This window comes from Falco peregrinus, chromosome 5 (genome assembly GCF_023634155.1).
Source record: "Falco peregrinus isolate bFalPer1 chromosome 5, bFalPer1.pri, whole genome shotgun sequence".
Lineage (NCBI taxonomy): Eukaryota > Metazoa > Chordata > Aves > Falconiformes > Falconidae > Falco > Falco peregrinus.
In genome coordinates this window covers 14,699,394-14,721,068 of record NC_073725.1, presented here as the reverse complement: position 1 = coordinate 14,721,068, position 21,675 = coordinate 14,699,394, and the positions used below count along the sequence as shown (strand labels likewise).

The following is a 21,675-nucleotide window of genomic DNA, read 5'->3' as shown; positions in this document are numbered from 1 at the left end:
TTGCTGATTGCATTTGGATGTTGCAAGAGAGTTGGCTCTGCAAGTTAAGGTCTGAACTTGTAGCTAAATCATACGCTAACCAGAAACAGAATGGATAAAAACTGCTCCTCAAGAGGGAATCCAAAGGACTTCCTCAGCCTGACTAAATAGTTTATTTTAAAACCCAAGCTCGTTAAAATAGTAATAAAAAAAGGTGGTTTCTCAGTGCCTTAAAATTCACCTTTTGGTTGGTAACTACTCCAGTCACATTTAGATTTACTTGTCATTCAGCCAAATCCAGAGCAGGGTTGACAGCATCTCCCTGTGGATCTTAATGCAGAACCAAAAACCTACAACTCTTCCTTTTAACACAGCAACCCAGTTTTGCAGGCTTTCCCTGTATAACGGACTCACTGCCTGAAAAAATTACTAAAACTAATGGCTACCAGGCAGTGGCTAGAGCAGTTCAAGACCAAGCATCACCTCTAAAGGTGAGCCAGAGTCTGATCTGTGTGCAACCAGTACTGGGCCACCCTAGTACAAAAGCCTCTGTAAGACGGAGCAATCATCCGGGGGCCCATTTTGAATGTCTGGATCCTCTTACTATAAATGAACGAAGAATTAAGTTAAAAATCAGACAAAAGGTCTCTAGAGACTGTGGTCTCTTGTGAGCTTAAAGCAGGGTGAGGTACATGCAGCACAGCAAAAAACATGCTTTGAGGTTTTTCTTGTGTGCTCTAAAAAGCAATTTTATGCCTTCCTGAGGAGCGCCCACAGAATCCACTTCACTTACACTACTGTGTCCTGCTCTGTGTTTCTGCTTAGACTCCTGATGCATGGCCTCCCCCTCAGCTTTGTCACAACAATCATGTATATTATGCTGAACAATAAGAAATGGAGATGATCATACAGTGTGCATTTATTCAGCTTTGACCCTATACACAGAGTGAGCATTGTGTTACCATTTCAATTTGCCAGAAAGAATGGTTAATTTATGAAAATCTGCACTGTCAGTGAAGTCCAAGGTCTCTGAATTTTGTATGGTTCGCCTGACTAACTGTGACACTATTCTGAAGCTGCATGACTGGTTGGTCAGGGAAACGAATGAGGAATTTGTTTTAAGTCATGATGCAAAGAGCAACTGTGTACATGTGATAATTTTCTCCTGTCAAAAGACCAGGAAATAATTTTTGCTACTGATGTCCAGAGATTAATCAAAACCCCAAATATGCCAGGATGTATCAATTCTCCATACAAACATTCACAATGTACATAGGTCTTTTAAAGAGAAGGGAAGGTGTGCACATGGACAACACACAAACATTAACTTCTAAAATAATATTTAATTTCTGTCTCTCCTCCTCTAAAGCAGGAGGATCTGTCCCACAGCAAGCTGAAGTAGATTTTACTTGCAATACTCTGCACATTAACAAAGGCTTGAGTGTAGTAAGCTGTGCTCTAACAGCCAATGTGGTTACCTCCATATCAGAGGACAAACCTGCAGCTGAGAGGACAGAACAGCAATTATCACCCTGCTCATTCTTACAGCTGCCAACAGACATTACAAGGAGTGCCAGCCATGCTGGAAAGCGATATGCTGGAGACACTTGTCCAGAAGGAACGGGTGGGGAAACTCCAAAACAACAGGTTAGAAAAGACATGAGACATAAAATTGCCAGATAAGCCCATAAAACCCAGTGGCAAACTAAAAGTAACAAAAGCTTATGCTGGGTAGCGAAATAAAAAGAATACCTTATCTGCTTGAGTTGGAAACTGGACAACAATCTCTGCATCTTCAGTGGAGAAATAGCCATTCTTAATCAAGTTGTCAATCAAACACTGTGTGTTTCGGATTCTACTGACCAGAAGTTCTCGGTATACCTTCAGCAAAGTAATGAAGGATAGAGGACTTGCTCCTGGAGGTTTTTCCACAGAAATCTCCAAGTTAGCACAAAGCTGGCCTTCCATAGTTGAGACAGGAAGAAGCTGCTCCACCTAGCCTCATCTTTGACAAACTGTCCATTTGCAGTGAGAGTCAGCCTGGAGTTAGCCCTGAGGTAATCTGCCCTTCACAGTACTGAGCCTGTAAAAAGTAATTGTTTAGAACCTCGATTTAAACCTTATGCAAAGCAGATACATCCTTCAATTAGCCATCAAAGAATACTTCCAACCCCTGCGTAATACCATGGCCAACTTTTAAATAAAGTTTCTTCCTCAGGTACTTCCATTTATTTGTTCAGGTTTCAGGAAAAAAATGCCTACAGCAGGCAGTCTCCCTTCTGTACCAGTACTTTACTCTAGCTTGCCTCAAACACCACCACTGGCATCTGCTTTATTAACTGCCTGTTCTTAGTGCATAATTTAATACTTTTTATTAGCTTTTCATGTTTCAATAGGCAAAGCAGGGCATCTGTCCAAAAATATCTAGACAAGGAAATAAATGGAATAAAATTATATTTCATAGCAATTAATTTTGTAGGAGGAATTAATTTACAGTAGCAATTCACTTTGCATTTTCTTTGTTACAACAATAGATCCTGTATAAAGTGCTGCCAGTACGGTAACTGTCCCTGAAAGCGAGGTCTTGTGAACCCTGGGACAGTTTTAGCTAAACTAGGAAAAAGCACTTATCTTCAGGGCACCAGGTTTGAAAGGCAGTAGTGAGACTGTAGGAAAACCAACGATCAGATCTTTCTGTTAAGAAAACCAAGAGTAAAATGATGCTAACAGTGAAAATGCTGATGTAGATTCCAGAGCTAGTGTACCACTTAAGGGCACAGAGGACTTGACGCCTCCAAAAGTGGTTGGTTTGGTTCAGACAGCATGTAAAACAGGGAAAATATCATTGCATTGGCTTAGTTTGGTTAATCTAATGAAATTCAGGTGTGTAACCATAGAAGTTAAAAATACAATTTTTCAGAATCTGAAAAATAATAATGTCACAGAAAGGACTGAAATAAGTGATTGTAAATATACAAGAACCCATCCCTAGTGATTCACACAACAAATCTGGACCTCCAATAAGCAGGAATTGCACGGAATAACTGAATTCACAGACCTTTTCGCCATAAGATGAACTAGGCCTGGAAGACGGTGTCACAACTCATATTCATTACTGCATTGGGCATCCAATACACCTCCATCTTCATAAAGGGACGAGACTGCACACAATACAGCTTGTAATGAAGACACCAATTTAAAGCCTGTGCAAACAGGCTTGAATGCCTGACCTCAGCCCCTGTACATACACCTAGAGACACAATGCGATAATTAAATCAGACATGGCTCAGGAAACCCTCTCATTGCTGTAGAGATGCTGTTTAGAAACCATACTCTTTAGCATGAATGCTCTCTCCTTGTCTACAAATATGCGTGCTATGTGTACTCTTGCTCTCTATACCAGCTCTTTGGAGCTCTTTTTAGATGGTCTTTTCTTCCCATTTTTCTTTACAAGGCATAAAGCAGTAGGAATCAGGATCAGACTGCTCTCTATTGTATCACTACAGGGTTTTTTTGAATTGAAATTAATATACCATATAGCAGGCATGAAGCCATATTGTAATCACAATTCATCAATAAGTTAATTTAGGTACGAACTTTGCACATACAATTTCCCATGCAAAAAGCAGATTTTTCGCAAAATCACAACTGAATCACCTCCACATAGACAATAAGAATTTGCATGATCAACACCAATTACTGGCACCCTCCAGTAACAGCTAAAATGTACTATTGTTTCATCAGGTCAAGGGATATTTGGAAGAATGTTCTTAGATTCTGATTACAGTCATTAAGAGAAACAAAACACAAAGCCCTTCTTCAACATTTCTGTAAATGCTCTGCTGCCACAAAATTCTCACAATTTCCCAAGATGTTTACAGTGATGGCAAACTTTCCAAATACCCCCCAGCACTCCCTTGACAAGCTATAACTGAGCCCTGCCAGCTCACAGGCTCTTCTAAGTGACCTGCTAGTGGAACAAACCCATTTCTACAGGTTTTCCATACTAGCAGGTGCATCAGTGTAACTTCTGCTTGATGCTGGAGAAAGACACAGCTTATACTACAGCACTTGAGTGATACTACCTGTCTACACTTACAACCACAGGGCCAATCAGCTTAGCTCCTCTGATTTCAGGAGACCAACAGGTCCTAACTTGTGGTTGCTGACCTCCACAGATGCACGTAACTGCATTAAGAGTAGAGCCCTCCAAAAGCTGAGACCAGGCAAAAGCCTGGCGCAACTGTTTTGGATCACAGCTAACTCCAAAACTGTAAAACTCCCTTCAGCCAAAAGGGAATGTAACCAAATGATCTGACTTTCTTATCACATGAGTGACTGCATCAGCTCAGACAAATCAACTTTCATCACGCCATTCACATGACCCACCAGAAAAAGTAGCTGATTTCTGAGTCACTCAGCTTCCTAGAAGTCACACTGGTACACATCTTTGTTCACGAAAGCTCATTCCATAAATGAACTCTATCGTGAAGACCAAACAATGCTGAAAAACATAATTTACTCTAAAGCTTTTGCAAGGTTTTAGTTAAAGAGATAGAGTCACCTTAAAATGCAAGCAATAGAAATATAAACCCTTTTCTTTCAAGATACTGCATCTACCTGACATTCCCTGTGTGCTTTGGTTATTTGAGGATCACATTATTCTAATGTATGTTCTTTCTTCCTACTTTGTGAGAACTGAGACAAACATCTAGGAAACCATAATAATGAACCAAAGTGCTGTCATGTGTACAAAACAAACGGAAATATTTTCTTCGCTCTTTCAGATCCATCCACAAAGATGATAAGAAAAGAAAGAAAAAACACAGCAAAAGGACAAGAACATGGAAAATATGGAAGGATGAGAAGGTCTCAAAATGTCTGCCCTGCGTCTGCCTAAGACCAAGTCAGTACAGAACCTGGTTGTTACTGGAAGGGGTGTACATACGCCTGCTGCAGGTGGGATCATGTTCCCCTTCTGCAAGAGCGGAGGAACAAGAGGGGAATAAAAAAAAAATTAAAAAAATAAAGCGAGGCTAAGCATCAGGGGAAAAAAGTAGAAAGTGCAAAAATGCCAAGCAGGGAAGTCAGAGCTGGAAATATGAATTCTTGCATGATGTCATACCCAGTGACATTTTCAGTGTCAATATTAACTTTAAGGCATAAAACCCGTATCACCCAGTACCAGAGAAAACATTAATTTTCATCAGTCTCTCTTCATAAGAAAAAAATGGAAATTTCCACCATCCACATGCCACATCACATGAGCAGCTGAACACCTTAAAGGGTGCTGGAATAGAAAGACTTCCTGCCAGGTGTAGTTAAAAGCAAGGCAGGTATGTGCATGTTTGTAGCAAAGTGTAGCAGCTATATGAAGAAACTTCAGGTCCTACTCAGACTAAAGTAAACACAAAAACTTCTGCAGTAGCAGTTCTAGGCGCAACAGCATCTGAAGTCCTGATTAGCACCAGAAATATGCTTGTTCTCTTGGAGAAACACCCTGCATGTAAGATTCTAGCATACACAGTTCTGTTTTGCTTGGGCAGGTTTTTTGTTGGTTTGATTTTTATTTGTTTTTAAAACACGAGGCCAATGTATTGACATCATGGGGTCTCCAACTTATCTGCAAGTCCATCACCTCTCTTTCTGGAAAGTCCCAGCTTCCATAGTGCTTTAACATGGATCTTTTCAGTGGGGGATTACAAGGTTACTAAGTACAAAGTCACTTGTTAAAGGATCTGTTAGTTTTACAATGCTAGGTTACATATCCTGTATGTTTAAAGGTAAATGCTTATGCAGCTTATACATATGCGTTGAAAGCATTTCCTTGCCAGAGGGCATATCACGTTCTTTGCCTTATCTTGGGGACTCCAGATGCTGGATTCAATTCCAGTGCAATTCTTGTGACTGATGTGGCATCAGTTATGGGGACGCTGATAGAAAAGACTGAGACATACATTAATGTGAGACACCTCAGTGCACTGACCAAGGTCTAAGAAATCCACTGTTGAGAACTACCACCTCATCTCTGGAACTGTTCCATTTCTGAAAGGGCTAATAAATAAAATATTTTTTCCGAAAGCTACCTTAAGGTTCTTACAATCCTTTGTTAAAGCATCACTAAGTTTGGTAAAAACAAATCACCTGTTCTAACAGCAACAGCTTGTGAACACATTTAGAGAAACGAGCATTATCATTCAAGTTTGTACACTGAAAGGTATTTACACAGGGAGAAAGGGAAAGATTTGCAAGCTTGATACAATAGCTGAAACAGCTAAGGAGGAATGGAAAGACACAAGACACATAACTGGGCAAAGGAGGAGTCTAGTATGGGGAGATAACGGGAGAGATTCTTAAGGGGAAAAGCTTCCTATGTGGGAACAGAATGGAATTCTTGCTCCTGAGAAGAAAAATAAGAAACAATTATTTACTCAAGAGAATGACAGTGATGTTGGAGATGAAATTCAGTTAGCCATTTTGAGGACAACAGCTTCAGTGAAGCGAAGAATACAGAAAACAGATGAGCAGAAATTAAAAAGAACCAGAGAGGAGTGTGCTCATCTGTCATTTGTAAAGGCAAAGGAGAAGACTGGGCCTTGGCCAAACGCAGCGTCAATGGGGGCTGAAGTGACATGAGAAGCAACAGCAAGCGTGGCAAGAGATCCACATCATAAGCCTGCACAACTGAGAACAACGAAGAGGAAGCAAGATGGGGATCAGGCCAGGGATAAGGAGGGAAATGAAAAAGGGAAATGAAATTTGTCATGGTAAGAGGTATGGTAAAAATACCAGTGCTCACAGCAAGGTTTTGTATAATCCATGTCAATAAGCTGCAGTGGCGCTGATGGCTTCCGCCTAAAGGCACTGGCACTTTTATCTAGTGGTTCTTCTGGCTTCCCTCTATTCTCAGCATTGTGCAAGCATATATACATTTATATCTTTCCTGGCCCTGCCCTTCTCACATCCTCTTTTCACTAAGATCTCCTTGCTCTTCTAAAAAAATCTGCTATGCCTGCTCAACTTCTAGGGCTGCAAGTCTTCTGGCAGTGAAGAATACACTGGTTTATCACAAGGTCTTACCAAATGTAAATGCTGTTGAAAAAGGAGCTGAAGTATCATAAAGAATAGCTACAAACATTGCCACTTTTGGGTGAGCGAGGGAATTCACTCCTCATTAAGCTAGCTCCTCCCAAGGAGACTACATAGGATGAAGCAGTAAAGGCAATACAAGGAGCAAATTAATTAACAACTGTCTCTTAAAGCACCTGATTTAAGATCAAGCCAGGTATTTCCGAAGAGCTGAAAACTCAGTCAATACTACTTCTTCTGTAGTCTTGTTATTCTGACAAAAAATATTCCTCTAAATCAACTGTGGGTAAAAAAAAAAAAGTCCTATGCCACCTACCTAGTTATCCACAGCCAGTTGCTGGAATACCTTCTGGATTTTCATGGCACCTAGTAGCTGGCTTTGGCAGGACCACAGCAAAGTGCACACACAAACCTCTGTGCCAGCCCAGGGCAGGCAGAGTCCCTGTTGGCATAGCCTGCTGTCCATAGTATTCAAAATGCAATTGCTCTTCAAGAGGTGGCTGTATGAAAATAGTACTCTGTTTCACATGAAAATCTGTGCTCCTTGTGTCTCCAAGTCAGGTTTGTTTCCTGGAAAAAGCTATTATACAGTGCCAGCCACCCCACTGCTGGGTCATTACAGCAAGAGGAGAACTGGAGACTTTGCCATGCTTTTTCATTAATGATGGTAATCCAGACTCAGTCAAGCCAGTCTAAACTCAATTTTCTGCTATCACCAGGAGAAACAGAAAAGAGACTGATTTTCCACATCTTATTTCACACATGCCACAGCAGCCAGTCTTTGACTATAACAAATGAGTAAGACAGAACGGATTTCCACACAGCAGCTCTCACTTTTAAAAGAATTTCAACTATTTTACATAGTTCAAGAACAGTAAAAAATTTATAGAGATGAGAACCAAACAGGCACATATATTACACAAAAAGTCTCCATGTTTTGATGAGAAGTAATGCAATATATTTCCCAGAGGTACTAAAAAATAGCCTTTTATTTTTATAGCACAAATGGAGCATTGGTAGAGCTTGTACGGAGTCCCTGTAGTGATCCTAAATGATTTTCTGTATCTATGAGTTAAAACACTCATCATACCCCAGTTTACAATCTTTATATAACTAGCACCATCGATATGATGTACATCAATAAATGCCCTGGGAGCCATACATTAACATCACACCAGGGTAAATCCATTACAACTCATGCGATTTTGCAGTGCCCTGCGGTCACCGAGATCAGCATCTTTCAGTGATTCCCCCTCTCTCCCCCACCTCTGACTGTAGCACAAGCTTTTGTAGCCATCCCTAGTTGCTTGAAGAGCAACAGATGTAAAAGAACACAGGAGAAATTATTTCTGCCGCCACCTGGTAAACTGACAAGCTTTTGTTTAAAAGGCACAGGCTTTTACAGAAATATTCATATCCCTCACAGGCTTTGCTGCTACATCTCCTAACAGCTTACTTTTAAAGAAACAGAACTTTATATACAACGTTTGGGGACGTTTTTAAGTAGTGGAGGAGAGGGGAAACAATTTACCGGTGTATCTAAAAAAATGGAATTGCTTTTCTACAATTATTTACTATTTTCACGTTCGACTTGCAGCGAATTAAAGTTGCAACCGATGGAATCATATTCGCAACTCTCCCGGCGCTACTTCCCCAGCTTTGTTATGGCCATTAGCAGCAACCCTAGTTAGTTTCTGCCACTCCACCTGCCGACCGACCGACCGATCGACCGCCGCCGCTCGGCTGTGCCTGCGCATCCATCGATCCAGCAAAACGGGGGTCCTGAGCGGGGGCTGCCCGAGGGCCGGGGGGGACAGGGTTAGCGGCTGGTGTCGGCAGCCCCGCGGCCGGGAGGGAGCCCGCCCGCCGCCCCCCGCGGCCCCCCGCCGCCCCCCCGCCCTCTCCCGGCGCCTTTCGCGTTGAGTGAGGCAAAGCGGCGAGGCCCAAACGGCTCCCGCGTGAGTCAGCGCACGGATGCGGATCCTCGGTCTGGTTTAATCCAGGGAAGGGGCTTTTTTAACTGTTTTATCCGTCGCTTACGGGAAAGGCGAGGCGGGGGCAGGTAAGCGACACCTTCCAGCCGGCGCCTCCCGCCCGGCCGCGGGGCGCCCCCTCCCACCTCCTCCGCCCGCCCGGCCCTCGCCACCCTTCCCCGACGGCCTTCGGGAGTTACATCACCGGCCGGCACCTCTAACAGTATTTGTGCCTGGTAGCGTCGCCGTGTTTTGCTTCGCTCTGTTTCCCCCGTCGAGGAGCTGCGGCGGTGCCGCTGCCTGTCCCGGCCGGCCCCGCTCCTCACTCTGCCTCACCCCGCCTGCCACACGGCAACCTCCTCCCCGAAGGCGGGAGGGGCCCATGATGAAGAAATACGAAAAAAGTCCCAAAACGTTCAATCCGGGACCGCGGGAAGTTCACCAACGGGCAGGCGCCAGCGGGAGCCGCCGGGGCGCAGCCCTTCCCTTCCACCTCACAGCCCTTCACGCGGTAACACAGAAACTGCGGTTTACGGAAAGTAGAAACTTTCGATTTACGCCAACCCAGCTCTGCCGGCGCCAGCCGCGGGCCCGCCGCCTACCGCCCCCCTTCCGCACACCCCGGGGCCCCCGTCCCGCCGCGCCGCCCGCTCCTCACGACGTGGCGGCCGCCCCCACACGCACGCAGCCGCCAGCCGCGACCCTCCCCCGCCCCTGGCCCTGCCCTTCCCCTCCACTCACCGCGGCGGCGAAGCGACGGAGACGAGGGGGGGCGCACGGAGCGCCAGCCGGCCCACGGCTGCCTCCCTCCGCCCCGCACACGGTCGCTCCACCCCGGCGGGAAGCGGCTGCTCCCCACGCAGGCATGGCCGAAGGCCTCTCCTGCTTCACGGAGGCCGTCTTCTCCTCCCCCCACCGGCACGGCAGGCGGCCGCCTCCCCCGAGAGGTGCCAGCGATCCCGCCTGGGGCGAAGGAGGCTTTCCCCCAGCCCTCAGGGGCTCCCGCCATTTTCCTCCCCAGGAGGCGGCCGCTGCCTTCTCTCGGTTCCCCCCAAGGAGCTGTCAAGGTACTGTTTTCTTCTCGAAAAACACCCATTTCAAAGCCCAGAGAAGCAGGGTAAGGGTAAAGCAAAAGAAGTGGTGCTGATGTCGAGGCATGCGTTCATATGTAGTTTTGCCCTCCATACCAAAATTATATCCTTTAAAAAATGCAAATAGCCAATGGATGTTCCAGTTACATTCCTATGTCACCAGCTTATGCTTACATAAGCAACACTGATATTCTTGAATCACACATTGAATAGACAGGGGAGAGGTGTGCTAAGTGCAGCTTTATTTACTCCGACTAGACAGTGCTTATATAGAAAGCACCATGTTTTACTTGCAGACACCCTGCCCAACTCTGGAAACAAGCATTATGACATCAGGACACCACCTATGCATCACTAGAAGTTTACAGAAAAATTTTATGCAGAGAAGACATGGTAAGTCTGTTACTTTGTCATTTGTTTATCTAAGGCAGGGGTCCTCAAAATACACCCCACAGGCCAGATACAGCCCCCCAAGGGTCCTCAATCCAGCCCCCCGTATTTACAGAACCCCCCTGCCAGGGGTTGGGGGGGGGGGGGGAAAACGCCAGCCCCCTGTTTAAAAGGTTTGAGGACCCCTGAGAGTCACACAGTGACATTGGCTGTATCTTATACTCCTCCGTGTGATACACCATGCAGAAGATAAGCCAAAGTTTAGTTGTTTGAATCTTCCAGGTTGTCAGATTTTCCATGTCCCCCACAGACTAACTACAGGGGTTGCCAAATACAATGAAGATAAAAGACTCTAAACCTTACAAGAGCTTCCAGTTTTGCAGGACCTGTCAAAGTTGTGGGGAAAAAATTGTTAAAAAATTAAGGAGGCCAAGTCTTTTTATCTGGGGTTTAATAGACCAACAAAACCATGAAACAATGCACTAGGCCTCACAGGAGACTTCCCGATTTCACTGAACGTGAAACCAAGGCCTAAATAAGCAACAAGCCAGTCGGAAAGGTAATTTTTAAAAAAACAACAACTTAGCATTATCTAAGTTCTTTGAAATCTGTTCGTTATACCTAACCAGTTCACCTATGACAATTACTAGACATAGAAAGGAGAAGACCACTATACTCTGCATGACATCCTTTGCTGTATTTTGTCTTCAGGCCTGCCTGGGTTGCATTTTGGACTAACATTTAAAAACATGTAGATAGTTCAAAAAAATACTACTTTTCTTTCTTTTAAACAGGAATTGGAACTCTATAGCTTCAGACAGGTTGGGCTTTAAACCATTAAGAAAAGCAGCAGAGGAAAAAGTTTAGTCAGGGTTTAGAGGTTTGAGTCTACTTTATATCTAAAAAAAATCTTTGAAATTCTTGATACTTGTGTATACAACATTTAAGAACAAAGGGCCTGATCCTGCAGCCCCTACTTCTCAGAAGGCAATAGATGCCAGTACTCATTAAGATGGCCTTTTTCTTTTAGAAAAGGTCAGTAAACAGGACAAAGCAAAAATTTGCATGCAGCACTGCATGACAATTACAGAAAGATAATTTCTAAATCTACAAAAACTTCAGTAGGTACTCAAGCTATACATACAAAACAAAGAAGTTACCAATGTTGGTGTATTCAGACTGCAAATTATGCCTAATGGCTTACTGTAGATGCATAGCAAACTCATCTTTTCTTGATAAATAAAGAAACTGCTGAGCAGCACAGTGAGGAGAGGTATCTAAATAAAGGTGAACGGCCAAGCAAGTGCAGAGGTATTCTATGCAGAATTTATTTTCTTTGTTTTAAGAGCAGCTTCAATCTCTTCCATGATTGGCACCGGCCCTGCATAGTTATTAGTTTCAATAGCTTCTAATTTCTTCTGATAGTCGGTTGGCAAGCCATTCTGTTTCGCACCCATGCAGATAACCTACAATTAAAAAGGGGGGGGGGGGGGGGGGGGGAGAGAAAAAAGCAGCCTTCAATAATAGTGTTAGAAAGGACAGACTCCTCCAAACATTTACTTGTATGGGAAGAAACACAGTAACAAGAGAATTAATCCCAAACAATGCTCTTTGTACCTAGAAGATAGCCAAAGGCTTCTGGAAGACCACTGAAGACCTTAAAGAGTATCAACAAAATTATTCTGAAATGTTACTAATCTGCACAAGTCTGTACAATTAAGCTGTTATTCAGTTACTTCATTCTTTCTTCCAATGAGGATGAGAATTACTTTTTATGCCTTTATCCAGCCTTAGAATCACATCTAAGTGAGACACAGTATACATTACTGGAATTAGTTTTAAAACCAAGCTGTTGAAATCCAAAGCACAACACTGAATAACTAGACAGGTTATAGTAGTAACAGAAACATAGACTTGGTGAAAAAGCACAGATTCCTTAGAGTTTGTTACTGCAGCTTTCCTTCTATATATAAAATAAACTTAAGTATTGGTGCAGGAGAAAAGAAGTGACAGTGAAAGGGAAAGAGGAAGATTCAGGAGCCAAGGCTTGGAAGAGACACCAGCAAGTTCCCACACAGAAATGAACAGATAAATATGCAGATTTTAAAAGCTGACACTATTGTAAATATTCTTTCATGCATTCAACAGCCAGGAAATTCAAGGATAGGGTGTCTAAAAAGGATGACCTTTGCCACAAAAAGTACAGAACAGTAGATAGATGCACATCACTGTACGCCAATGCAGTCACCTATACTAAGTTTTTAGGCCGATTAATTTTTGCCTGGTTAACTTAAGAGCTGGGGGGGGGGGGGAGGGAAGAGGAGAAGTAACAACTGACCCTGACAACAGCAGCAGGGAATGTTTAGCTGAAGTTGCCAGTATTGGATATCTGCTCTTACAGTATACTAGTGAAGATCTGTCTTGACAGAAAGCAGGTTGGCAGGGAGGAGGTTTGTGAAGCAGCAGAGCCTGCTTTCTAAGCAAGCTTTCTCTTCACAAGTCCTGCAGCAGCTGGCCTTAGCTATGCTCCTGGAAGCTGATTCATGGGAGTGAGTTCCTCAGTTCAGAGAAGGTGTTATGCTTATGATTTAACAAGCTTAAGCCCTGTTTCTTTGCTTTTGGTAGAAAAAGTCAACATGTTACAGTGATGTCTATCTACAGTTGCACAATTCCAGACATGCAGTCATTCTACCAGAGGTTGGGCCTGCATCAGATCTCACAAGCTAAGCAGGTCAGGCCTGCTGCGTGGCTGGATCATGTGTCTCTATAGAGTCGGTGTGTTGCAGAACAGTGTTGAAACACTTCTGCCTCACCAGCCATCAGGTGGGAACCCTGCAGTGTTGCTGGAATACACTGTGATACACTGATGATGCACCTGGTAAAAGGCAGCAGGTGGACTCTGTATTCAGCTTATTTTTGGGTATGAACTTTTTTATAAGTTCATAAGACAATAAGGATAATCTGTGTCCTTAAGACTACAAGCCAGGTGGTGTACTCTCCCCACAGAAGCTTCCCTCTGTCCTTTTAGTGGACTACATTAATTTTTCAGAGAATTGCTGCATATATGTAAACATCATCCTTCAGAAATCCTTGTGTCGGTCATAACTAATTTACAAGTTAAAGGCTTCATGTAAGGCATAGCTAAGGCAAAAAATAAAACTGATTCAGCAGGCCTTTTAAGAGCTAGAAATCTTCTGTGAGCATCATTACAGTACCACACACCACATTATTATACCTTTACATTAGAGTTAGTCATGCCTTCCATCCACTGTAAACAAAGCATTATTAAATAGGACAGAAGTACTGCATTATATATTTCTGTTCATTCCTCCTAAATTACAGCGACACACACCTACCTTTTTATACTGAGGAGAAGGGGGACCACAGACATAGTCCTTCAACTGATAGCTTCGACAGGCTAGTACCTCTCCTGCTTGAGTATGGACATTAACTTCTATTGGGACATAAATGCCATCTTCAACTCCCTCTTGCCTGTAAAGGACATATATTCTTTTCATGCCAAATAGCTGTCATCTTTCAGACAAACTGTGCAATTAAACATATGCATTCATTATAACAGATTTCAAGGCAGGGCACTGGTCTGTGCTGTTAATAAGCTTAAAGAAAAGCAAATAAAGCAAAACATATTCCAGTACTTTTTGTGCAAACTTGTTTCATATCCAAAAATAAGTTTCTAAAGAAGCAGCAGCATTCACTTTTGTCATTTCAGCTCTGTAAGAAAGATGACTAGTGGTTAACTTGCAACATTAGAGAGAATATTCCTTATGAATTAATTACTGTGCAAGTCTGGTAATCTGCAAGAGAAACACAACCAAGGTTATCAGAATTAACAAGCAAGGCACATATCATTTGTTACCTTCCACTCAGATAATGAAACTATCGAAGTTTTATCTTGCCCACTGTGTTAAATTTGAATAAGGGGAAACTCTGCACAACACTTGTGATGCACATTCCAATGAATAATCCAAGACATCCTTTAATTTGCACAAGAGTTGTACAGCAGCAATGAGCTAAATCAGGGCAAAGAACATTTTGTTACTTTTTTATTAGCAAAATCATGCTGCCTTAGGAAAACAAAACCAAACTCAAGAACAAGGCTACTTGTCTTTAACCACTGGCATTTAGCCACCAATAAAAGTCTGAGGAAATAGTAAGAAGTAGATGAGAAGCTTAAGCGATACAAGACAGACTTTATAGCACAATCAACTTCAGATGTGCTTTAGATATGAGTGATAACATGGGGTTTAATGCCAATTGTCAAAATACCATTTTGACATCTTTCTTTCAAAAACTTACTGCCATTTCAAGTTATTTAACATACGTAAGTATGTTAACATAAGTAGGTAAGTGCAAGTAGAGACTGGAAGCTAACTGCAGATTCAAGGCCAACAGACTGCAAAATAAATTACATGGGTGTGTGACAGCAAGAAAAATGTTACAGTTCAGTAACAATCATTGCTAGGACATCTGAGGAAAAGTCACAATTTAGTCTGTAACTTAGATTTGTGAAATACAGAGGGAAAAAAAATATATATATGACCAATAGACAGCACCAAAATGCATTTGAAGCCAGAGTTCAGTCCTCTAAGCAGAAGATTCCCCTCCCATATACTACACTCTTTTACTAGTATTTTGACTAACTATATTAGGTGTCAATTACACATTCCCTTTTCTGCTTCTGGATAACAAAGCACAAACTTCTTTATCATTCTACAGCATGTAAACAGCACTTCTGGAAATCAAAATACAAACCACTGTCCCCATAGTGGGGAGAAACAAAGTGCTACTATCAGAGCAGATGCTGTAAGACAGGATCTTTATACTTGTCAAGTTTATGATTTAGGAAAGCATGCTAGATCAGATTTCAGTAGAAGTCAGCAGAAAGGGAGGCAGGAGGGAAGTGCTAGTGTAAGCAACAGAGGAGGAACTCAGGAGATGACAAAGCTGGGACAAGCGAAGCATACCAACTAGATGCCCCTCCTGCTTCAGACTAACACTCCCAACCAGGACATGAAAGTTCTGTTAGCACGTATTCCCCTGATGTGCTAACAGAACTTGGGCAACAGTTTCTGTTGTATTTCAGGTTCACTATAGGCAATAAAAAGCAAGCTGGAACTTCCAAGTTTCAGGGCCAAGGTTATAAGGACATGTCTACGCAGCATGGTGCAACCATAACCAAAATTGTAAGAGTACCAGTGGCAGGAGAACTGTATTACTACAGTGCTTTCAGTGGGTTTAATATGCCCTGCCACCTTAGCCTCACTAGCCCACATTTCTACTGGAATTAATTGACAGAGATTAATTGCTCTGAACAAACAATCCTTGTGTACCATGTTGTGCAGGTACATCCCAAAAGCTGCAATAAGCACATGATACCAGCCAAAGTTTTGGAGATTAAGTTCTAAGTCCTTAGAGCTTAGTCTAAGGTCTACCTTAGACCGTGCAAGAAGTTATGCTACTCCTCAGTTTGTTTACCTAGGTGGTCCTCCAGACTTCAGCCTGGGAACAACTTGCTCAGGTTGCCTTAGACTTGTCTTACCAGGCACAGGGAGAACATTCTCCACCATACATTGTAACAGTGCAGGCAGCCTCTCCCAGTCAAAGGGAGAACCACCACCACCCCAGCTCCCTGTTTGGATCTACCTTAAGTTCACAAAAGTTTGAATCCTTAGACAACATGCAAAATAACCTCCCCAAAAGGACCCTTTGTCTGTATTAAAGATCTTCTCTTCTGTAAAGTCTTGTCCTCATTCCTTCCTTTTCCACTACGTTTGGAATCTACAGATGTATGGTGACAAACCCGAGGTCAATCTCAAAGGAAACTCTCCCTAAAGCAATGGGAAAAGTGCCACAGGACAAATACAGAGTTTAGAGCCATTTAAGGGACAGGAATTAAAAAAAAGGAGCCTGACCAATGTGTCTGCTTCAAATCAAGATCCACTCCTTATTAAAATACCCCTAAGTAGCTTTAGCTCGAAAACAAAGACATTTTAATCACAAATGCATTAGAAGTCAATACACATACTGTGAAGTGAAATTCACATATTAAAATCCAAAACATCTTGATTCCAACACCAAAGCTTCCACAAAGCTCTTTACCAAAAATTAACTACTACTTTTTCAGTTGCTCTCTAAAGTAGTAGAAGACAGCAAAAGTTAAGTCACCTACTTATCCAGTGAACTTAAATTGCTAGCGTTCATTTTCCATACTATTCCCCATACTTCGTCTCCAGGACTCTGAACAATGGTAGCTGTACCTCCATGCCAGACAGAACTTGTCCTGCCTTGATGATGTCCAAATTCGAGCTTAAAATCCTGCAAATGAAACCAATGCAGAGAATCAATTTCCACTTAAGAGCTGTTGGCTATTCTTGACATGAAAGGGGCAGCTAAAAGTCTGCAAGTAGTCAGTTGGAGCCACAGGAGGAAGAACAGATAGGCAGGATCTGATACAGCTTCTCTCTCACGAGGGGCTGAAGTCAGCCTTCTCCACCTCTCCATGAGAAATGGCAGCCTTGTGACAAAGGGAAGAGAGGTCCAGCAGAGAGCACTACTGGTGAAGAGTCTTGGTCTGCAGAGACCTGGATCAACATCCAAACCTCTTATCAGTCTGGCCTAAACACTAGCTAACAATTTCTAGTGGTGGTAGCTAGAAGAAAGTGGAGGTAGCCCTTTTTCAAGGGTAGCACACATACCCAATTCTGCATAAACACAATAGTGCTGAAGAAACGTCAGCTTGACTTTTGTCCAAGTTGGCAGTGAAAGGATTGCTAATGTGCTTCCCATTAGACAATCTGAAGGGCGCTTGCATGGGGTGTGCCACAAAGGAGGGAACTGACTACTGCCATCTTCTTGTTCCTCAGAAGACATGCCTACCTGGTGCCCATTCCTTTGCAGCACTTGGTACTGTTACAGGACTTAAATGCTACCATGCAAAGTCCAGGAAAATAGCAAGGGTAAAGAAGCCTACAAAACAGTGAGCTTTGGGTCTTGTCCTCATGCACTAATAGAACTGCCCAATTATAAAATACCATCCTGCATATTTTCCAGTGTTTTTTGCCATCTCATCACTTAACTGGAACATTCTTAGGTATTTTTAAGTCAAGGTATATGCCTCCTTGAGTGAACTTACTCAAGTGTTTGCAAGTTTAAACATTTGTTTAGAAATCAAGTATCTCTTTTCTTACAAGTTACATCAAATATTACTGTATAAGCAAAAGACAATAATGGGCGTTTGCATTTTTCTAGTCTAATTTCCCATCTGACTCCATACACTTGGTTTCCTTTCCTACTTGTTAGCCAATTTGTGGCTTCTTCCCTAGCAGCAGAGAAGGGAAAGAAAAATAACAAAAACCCCAACAAACTTGAAGGAAGACTACCTGCTTAATCACAACCACAAAATCCGGCAAACGCAAAAAGGATTAAGAACAAAAAAATAAACCCCAAACCTATACAACAGCTTTGCTAATTTCTTATGATCACCTGCTTTAAGCTATAATTTTGATTTGAAATATATATGTGTGCATACTTATTAATATTCACTTTGAGACACATGACCTTCTTTTCACTTTTTATTTTGTAATTAAAATTTTATTATTTTTATTTATAAAAATAAATTATTTATTTTTAATTAAATTAAAAATATTCACTTTGAGACACATGTACCTAACAGATACAGGAAAAAGGTTGCAGAAGTTGAGCAGTTGGAGGCTAACACACAGAACAAATGCACTGATCAGAACACTGATCAAATATTTTTGTCTATGTGTAAGTGATAACCAGCAGCCTGGCAAAACTATACTGTTTACTCCATCAATAGTCATTTTCTTTTCCCATGAAGTGTCCTCCATTGAACTAATTTCACTAGAAAAATATTTACTTAGTCACACTAGTCATCAACCATTCATCAAACTGCTGCAAAATGGCTTTGCAATATTAGAGTTACTGGATTACTGTATGAGGATGACTCTGGACTAGACCCTGCAGACAGTCAAGCCTGAGTAATTAGCACACAAGTAAACAGACCAGTCAAGTTACAGACTGAGGTTACAGATGTAGAAAAGTGCTAGCAGAGGGGGAAAAAAAAGCACCAGTTTTTATTTTACTGCTCCAGTTACATTTTCTTGGACCTGACTCGCACTGAATACCTGCAAGGAGGTGTATAAAACCATCAGGTACCACCCAGAAAGGGCAAGAGACAGCACAGAAATAGTGCTGTTAACTCCAATTCTGGATGGAGGAAACCCTATGCTAAGCAATGTGAGCAACTGCAGCAGGCACTGCAGGGAAGGGGGAACAAACACACTAGATACTTGACTCAAGAGCTTGGCCTTTGGCCCTTCTTCTAAGTACCAGCGTAATAGCCTTCCTATGCTTGTTACACGTCCCATTTCTCACAGCTTTTGGCTAAATATTAACAAAGCTTTAAAAAAGTAAAACCAGAGGGAGGTTAATTTAATACTCTAGTTCAGCATCCAAAGTACTCTGCTTACAAGCTATTTTTCCTTTTTTAAGCCAACGTGGTACTACCATAGAGCAATTAACAGAAAACAGCTCCAGCCTTTGTGCTCTTCACTCCCATGCATCAGTGATTTTCCAGCTTGAAGCAAGAGAGTGAAGCCAGCCACTGTTCGGGGAAGCACAGCGCCCAGTCAAAGGCCAGCTAGAAAACCTAGCGCCTGACTGCCAGCTCTTGAACCTGCAGCGTGACAAAAGAAGTTTACAGTGAAACCTGAAAATCTACCTGAAGCCCAGAAGGAAAGCTGAAGCATAGGGCTTTCTTTTATTGAAAGAGAAGCACACAGTACTGCTGCTTTCCTCCTTGCCTCCAAGGTCCGATCCTGCAAGGTGCCATGCTCTCAGCATGTTCAGCTCCTCAGTGGTACCTGTAAGTGCCTCACACTTTACAGGAGCAGGCTTCAGCTGCCAGACTTATAGTCCCAAGAGACACCAAGTATCTGGCTATAGGGAGGTTATTAATGACAAGCTTTTGGAACTTCTTCATACACTGTATGGTAAATCCTTTCCTGCCAGTTACCCCAAGAGAACTTTCACATCATCCTTAAGCGGCATCAGTCTATGCTTTGCTCCTCCAAGGAGCAGTTGTACCGATCTGTACGTCCACAGCTTAATGAGCACAAGCTCATATTTCCAAGCCTGCATCAAGACCAAGTTGAAGTACTATAACATTTAATAACCCCAGACCAGGGAAGAACTGGCAGGATGCAGGGAGCACCAGCTGCAGTTGTGCCCTGCATCCCGCCTGACACACGGCACGGGGAAGGCTCCTCGCTTGCAACCAGTGTGGCAGAAGGGAAGGAGGAATTTTGATTTTTAGCGAAGCACCGTGCCTTTAGAACTACCAGAAACTTGTCCTGTAAGCTCGACTGAGCACCCGCTCGTAACTCCAGGCTCATAACGCGCCACGCGTGGGGTGCTGGCTGGCAGCCGTACAGGCTTGGTTAAGCCCAGTAAGGGAAAACCCGCCGCGCCGGGACTAAGGCAGCCCCGCCTGCGGCGGCAGGCCCCGAGTGCTGGCAGCCCGAGGCATCACGGCACACGCCGCGGCGTTAAGGACGACGGCACCCCCCCCACCTGATCCGTGCTGCGGCCGCCCCCGCTACCGGTAAGGAGGACGGGTCGGCCTGCAGCACCGGCCGCAGGCAGCACAGCCCGGCCCAGGCGCGGCCCCGCACCGGGGCAAGCGCCCTTCCACAGGCCCCGCTCCCCGCACGCACCTGCAGGCGCGCCACGGCGCAGAGCGCCGCCGAGGGGTTGCTCAGCAGCAGCCGCTCCCGCAGCAAGTTGCTGCCGTACCCATAGTACAGGAAGCAGCCGCCGTCTGGCTCCATCGACCCGCAACCGGCGCAGCGCGGCCCGGCCCCGCCGCCGCTTTAACGCCCGCCGGCGGCTGCCTGGGTGGGGCCGCCCGCCACTGGCCGGTGCCCGCGCCGCGCCCCCTCCGCGACTTCCGCCGCACGTGGAGGCGGGCTGCGGTGGTGCTGTGTCGTGGGGGGCGGGGCGGCTCTGCGTCACGCGGGTGCGACGCAGAGCGGGGTGCTGAGGCGGCAGCGGGGCCGCGCGCAGTTCGGCCGCGCAGGGCGAGCGTTTCGCGGCGGGGAGCGGAGCCGCCGCCCCGGGCCGGCCTCCGGGGCGTGGTGGGAGGTGCCGCCAGCGAGCAGAGCCCGCGGCCCCGTGTGCGCGGTGGCGAGGGGTGCGGGCCCTGCTGGCTTCGAGCCAGTGTATTTTGCTGCAGAGCATCTTGCCCGGCTCCGGGAGAAGTGTGAACAGCGGCAAATTGTAAATATGTCCCAAGAGAGTGAAATAGCGCAGCTTGCCCCGGCCGGGAGCGTAGGGAAGATTGGGCTGGCAGGGTGGCACAGCTGTGCGTGAAGGCGGTGCCCCTGCTCCCCGGCATGGTGGTGCTCGAATGGGGCAGGAGGAGGCCTTGCTGCTGGCTGCCCCATGCGCTCGCTCTTGAAGCAAGGTATAGATACATATGATACAGTAAAACAGCCACAGAAGGCAGAGTTAAGAATAGTGTAGCAATTAATGGTGAGGCACTGTTCATTAATGCAGTTAAAGTAGCCCTTAGCCCATGTTGGCTTCCTGAAGGGAGGCAGCTCGTGCAGGATTCCACACAGGATCCTTGGCAGTGCAGCGCTGGCCTCTCTGGGCACATCATCACCCATGCAGTACAGAGGGCAGAGCAACAAGCAGGTGAGCTGAAGCAGCACCTTCCTTTCATGATGTGTGCAGTGCTCCATTTCAGTCCCTGCTTTAGTTTTCCCAATGCAGATGTGGGCAAAGTCAGATTCATCATAAAACACATAAAGTGATAAATGTTGTTCTGATCCTTCCTGACTAGCAATTTTCCATTTTTAGGGGGTTTCTTACATAGGACTAAATATTTTAGGGTGAGAGGGAAGGGTTGTGTTCACTTGTTACACAGGTCATAGGATTATATAGCAAGACTTTCTCAGTCCTTACAGCAACTAGTAGCTGAACATACCTTTTGAAAATCTGCTTCTGTGTATGCTTTTCATCCCCTTTCCCTGAGGAAACGTGGACGCCACCAGAAGTGTCTCTCCTCTTCCAGCAGCTTCTGTACCATGGGCTAATTTCAACCGGAA

The 21,675-nt window shown here is 44.3% G+C and overlaps 2 protein-coding genes across 15 annotated transcripts in view; both read right to left on the bottom strand.

The window, feature by feature from the left end:
• Positions 1–10,001, bottom strand: part of NOD1 (nucleotide binding oligomerization domain containing 1) — a 28,575-nt gene extending 18,574 nt beyond the window's left edge. For 4 of the 12 annotated variants that reach the window (XM_055803918.1, XM_055803919.1, XM_055803920.1 and 1 more), the window contains exons 1-3: positions 9,257–9,619; positions 3,038–3,229; positions 1,732–2,062 (exon numbers count right to left, since the gene is read on the bottom strand). In XM_055803918.1, coding sequence (XP_055659893.1) covers positions 1,732–1,947 — 216 coding nt within the window. In that variant the 5' untranslated portion in view covers positions 1,948–2,062; positions 3,038–3,229; positions 9,257–9,619. Of the gene's footprint in view, positions 1–1,731; positions 2,063–3,037; positions 8,899–9,256; positions 9,623–9,782 lie in introns of those variants that run through there. The other 8 variants (XR_008747200.1, XR_008747203.1, XR_008747202.1 and 5 more) reach the window with 6 other exon arrangements.
• Positions 10,002–10,956: 955 nt separating this feature from the next.
• On the bottom strand, positions 10,957–20,902 carry GGCT (gamma-glutamylcyclotransferase). 3 transcript variants are annotated; one of them, XM_055803929.1, is made up of 4 exons: positions 20,281–20,510; positions 16,713–16,858; positions 13,879–14,014; positions 10,957–11,988 (listed from the first exon to the last, which is right to left on the bottom strand). In XM_055803929.1, the coding sequence occupies exons 1-4, from the start codon at positions 20,392–20,394 to the stop codon at positions 11,839–11,841; spliced, it is 546 nt and encodes a 181-aa protein (XP_055659904.1). In that variant the 5' UTR covers positions 20,395–20,510; the 3' UTR covers positions 10,957–11,838. The 3 variants fall into 3 exon arrangements, with proteins under 3 accessions (XP_055659904.1, XP_055659903.1, XP_055659902.1); XM_055803928.1 differs by lacking the exons at positions 10,957–11,988; positions 16,713–16,858 and having other exon boundaries at positions 13,881–14,014; positions 20,281–20,902; XM_055803927.1 differs by lacking the exons at positions 10,957–11,988; positions 13,879–14,014; positions 16,713–16,858 and adding an exon at positions 16,865–19,241 and having other exon boundaries at positions 20,281–20,902.
• Between the last annotated feature and the right edge of the window lie 773 nt (positions 20,903–21,675).

Coding starts and splice junctions, on each gene's coding strand:
- GGCT (XM_055803927.1), bottom strand. CDS start 20,803: ATGCTCTGCAGCAAAATACACTGGCTCGAAGCCAGCAGGGCCCGCACC. Junction 19,242..20,280: donor GCGCCGTGGCGCGCCTGCAG/GTGCGTGCGGGG, acceptor GTCACGCTGCAG/GTTCAAGAGCTGGCAGTCAG.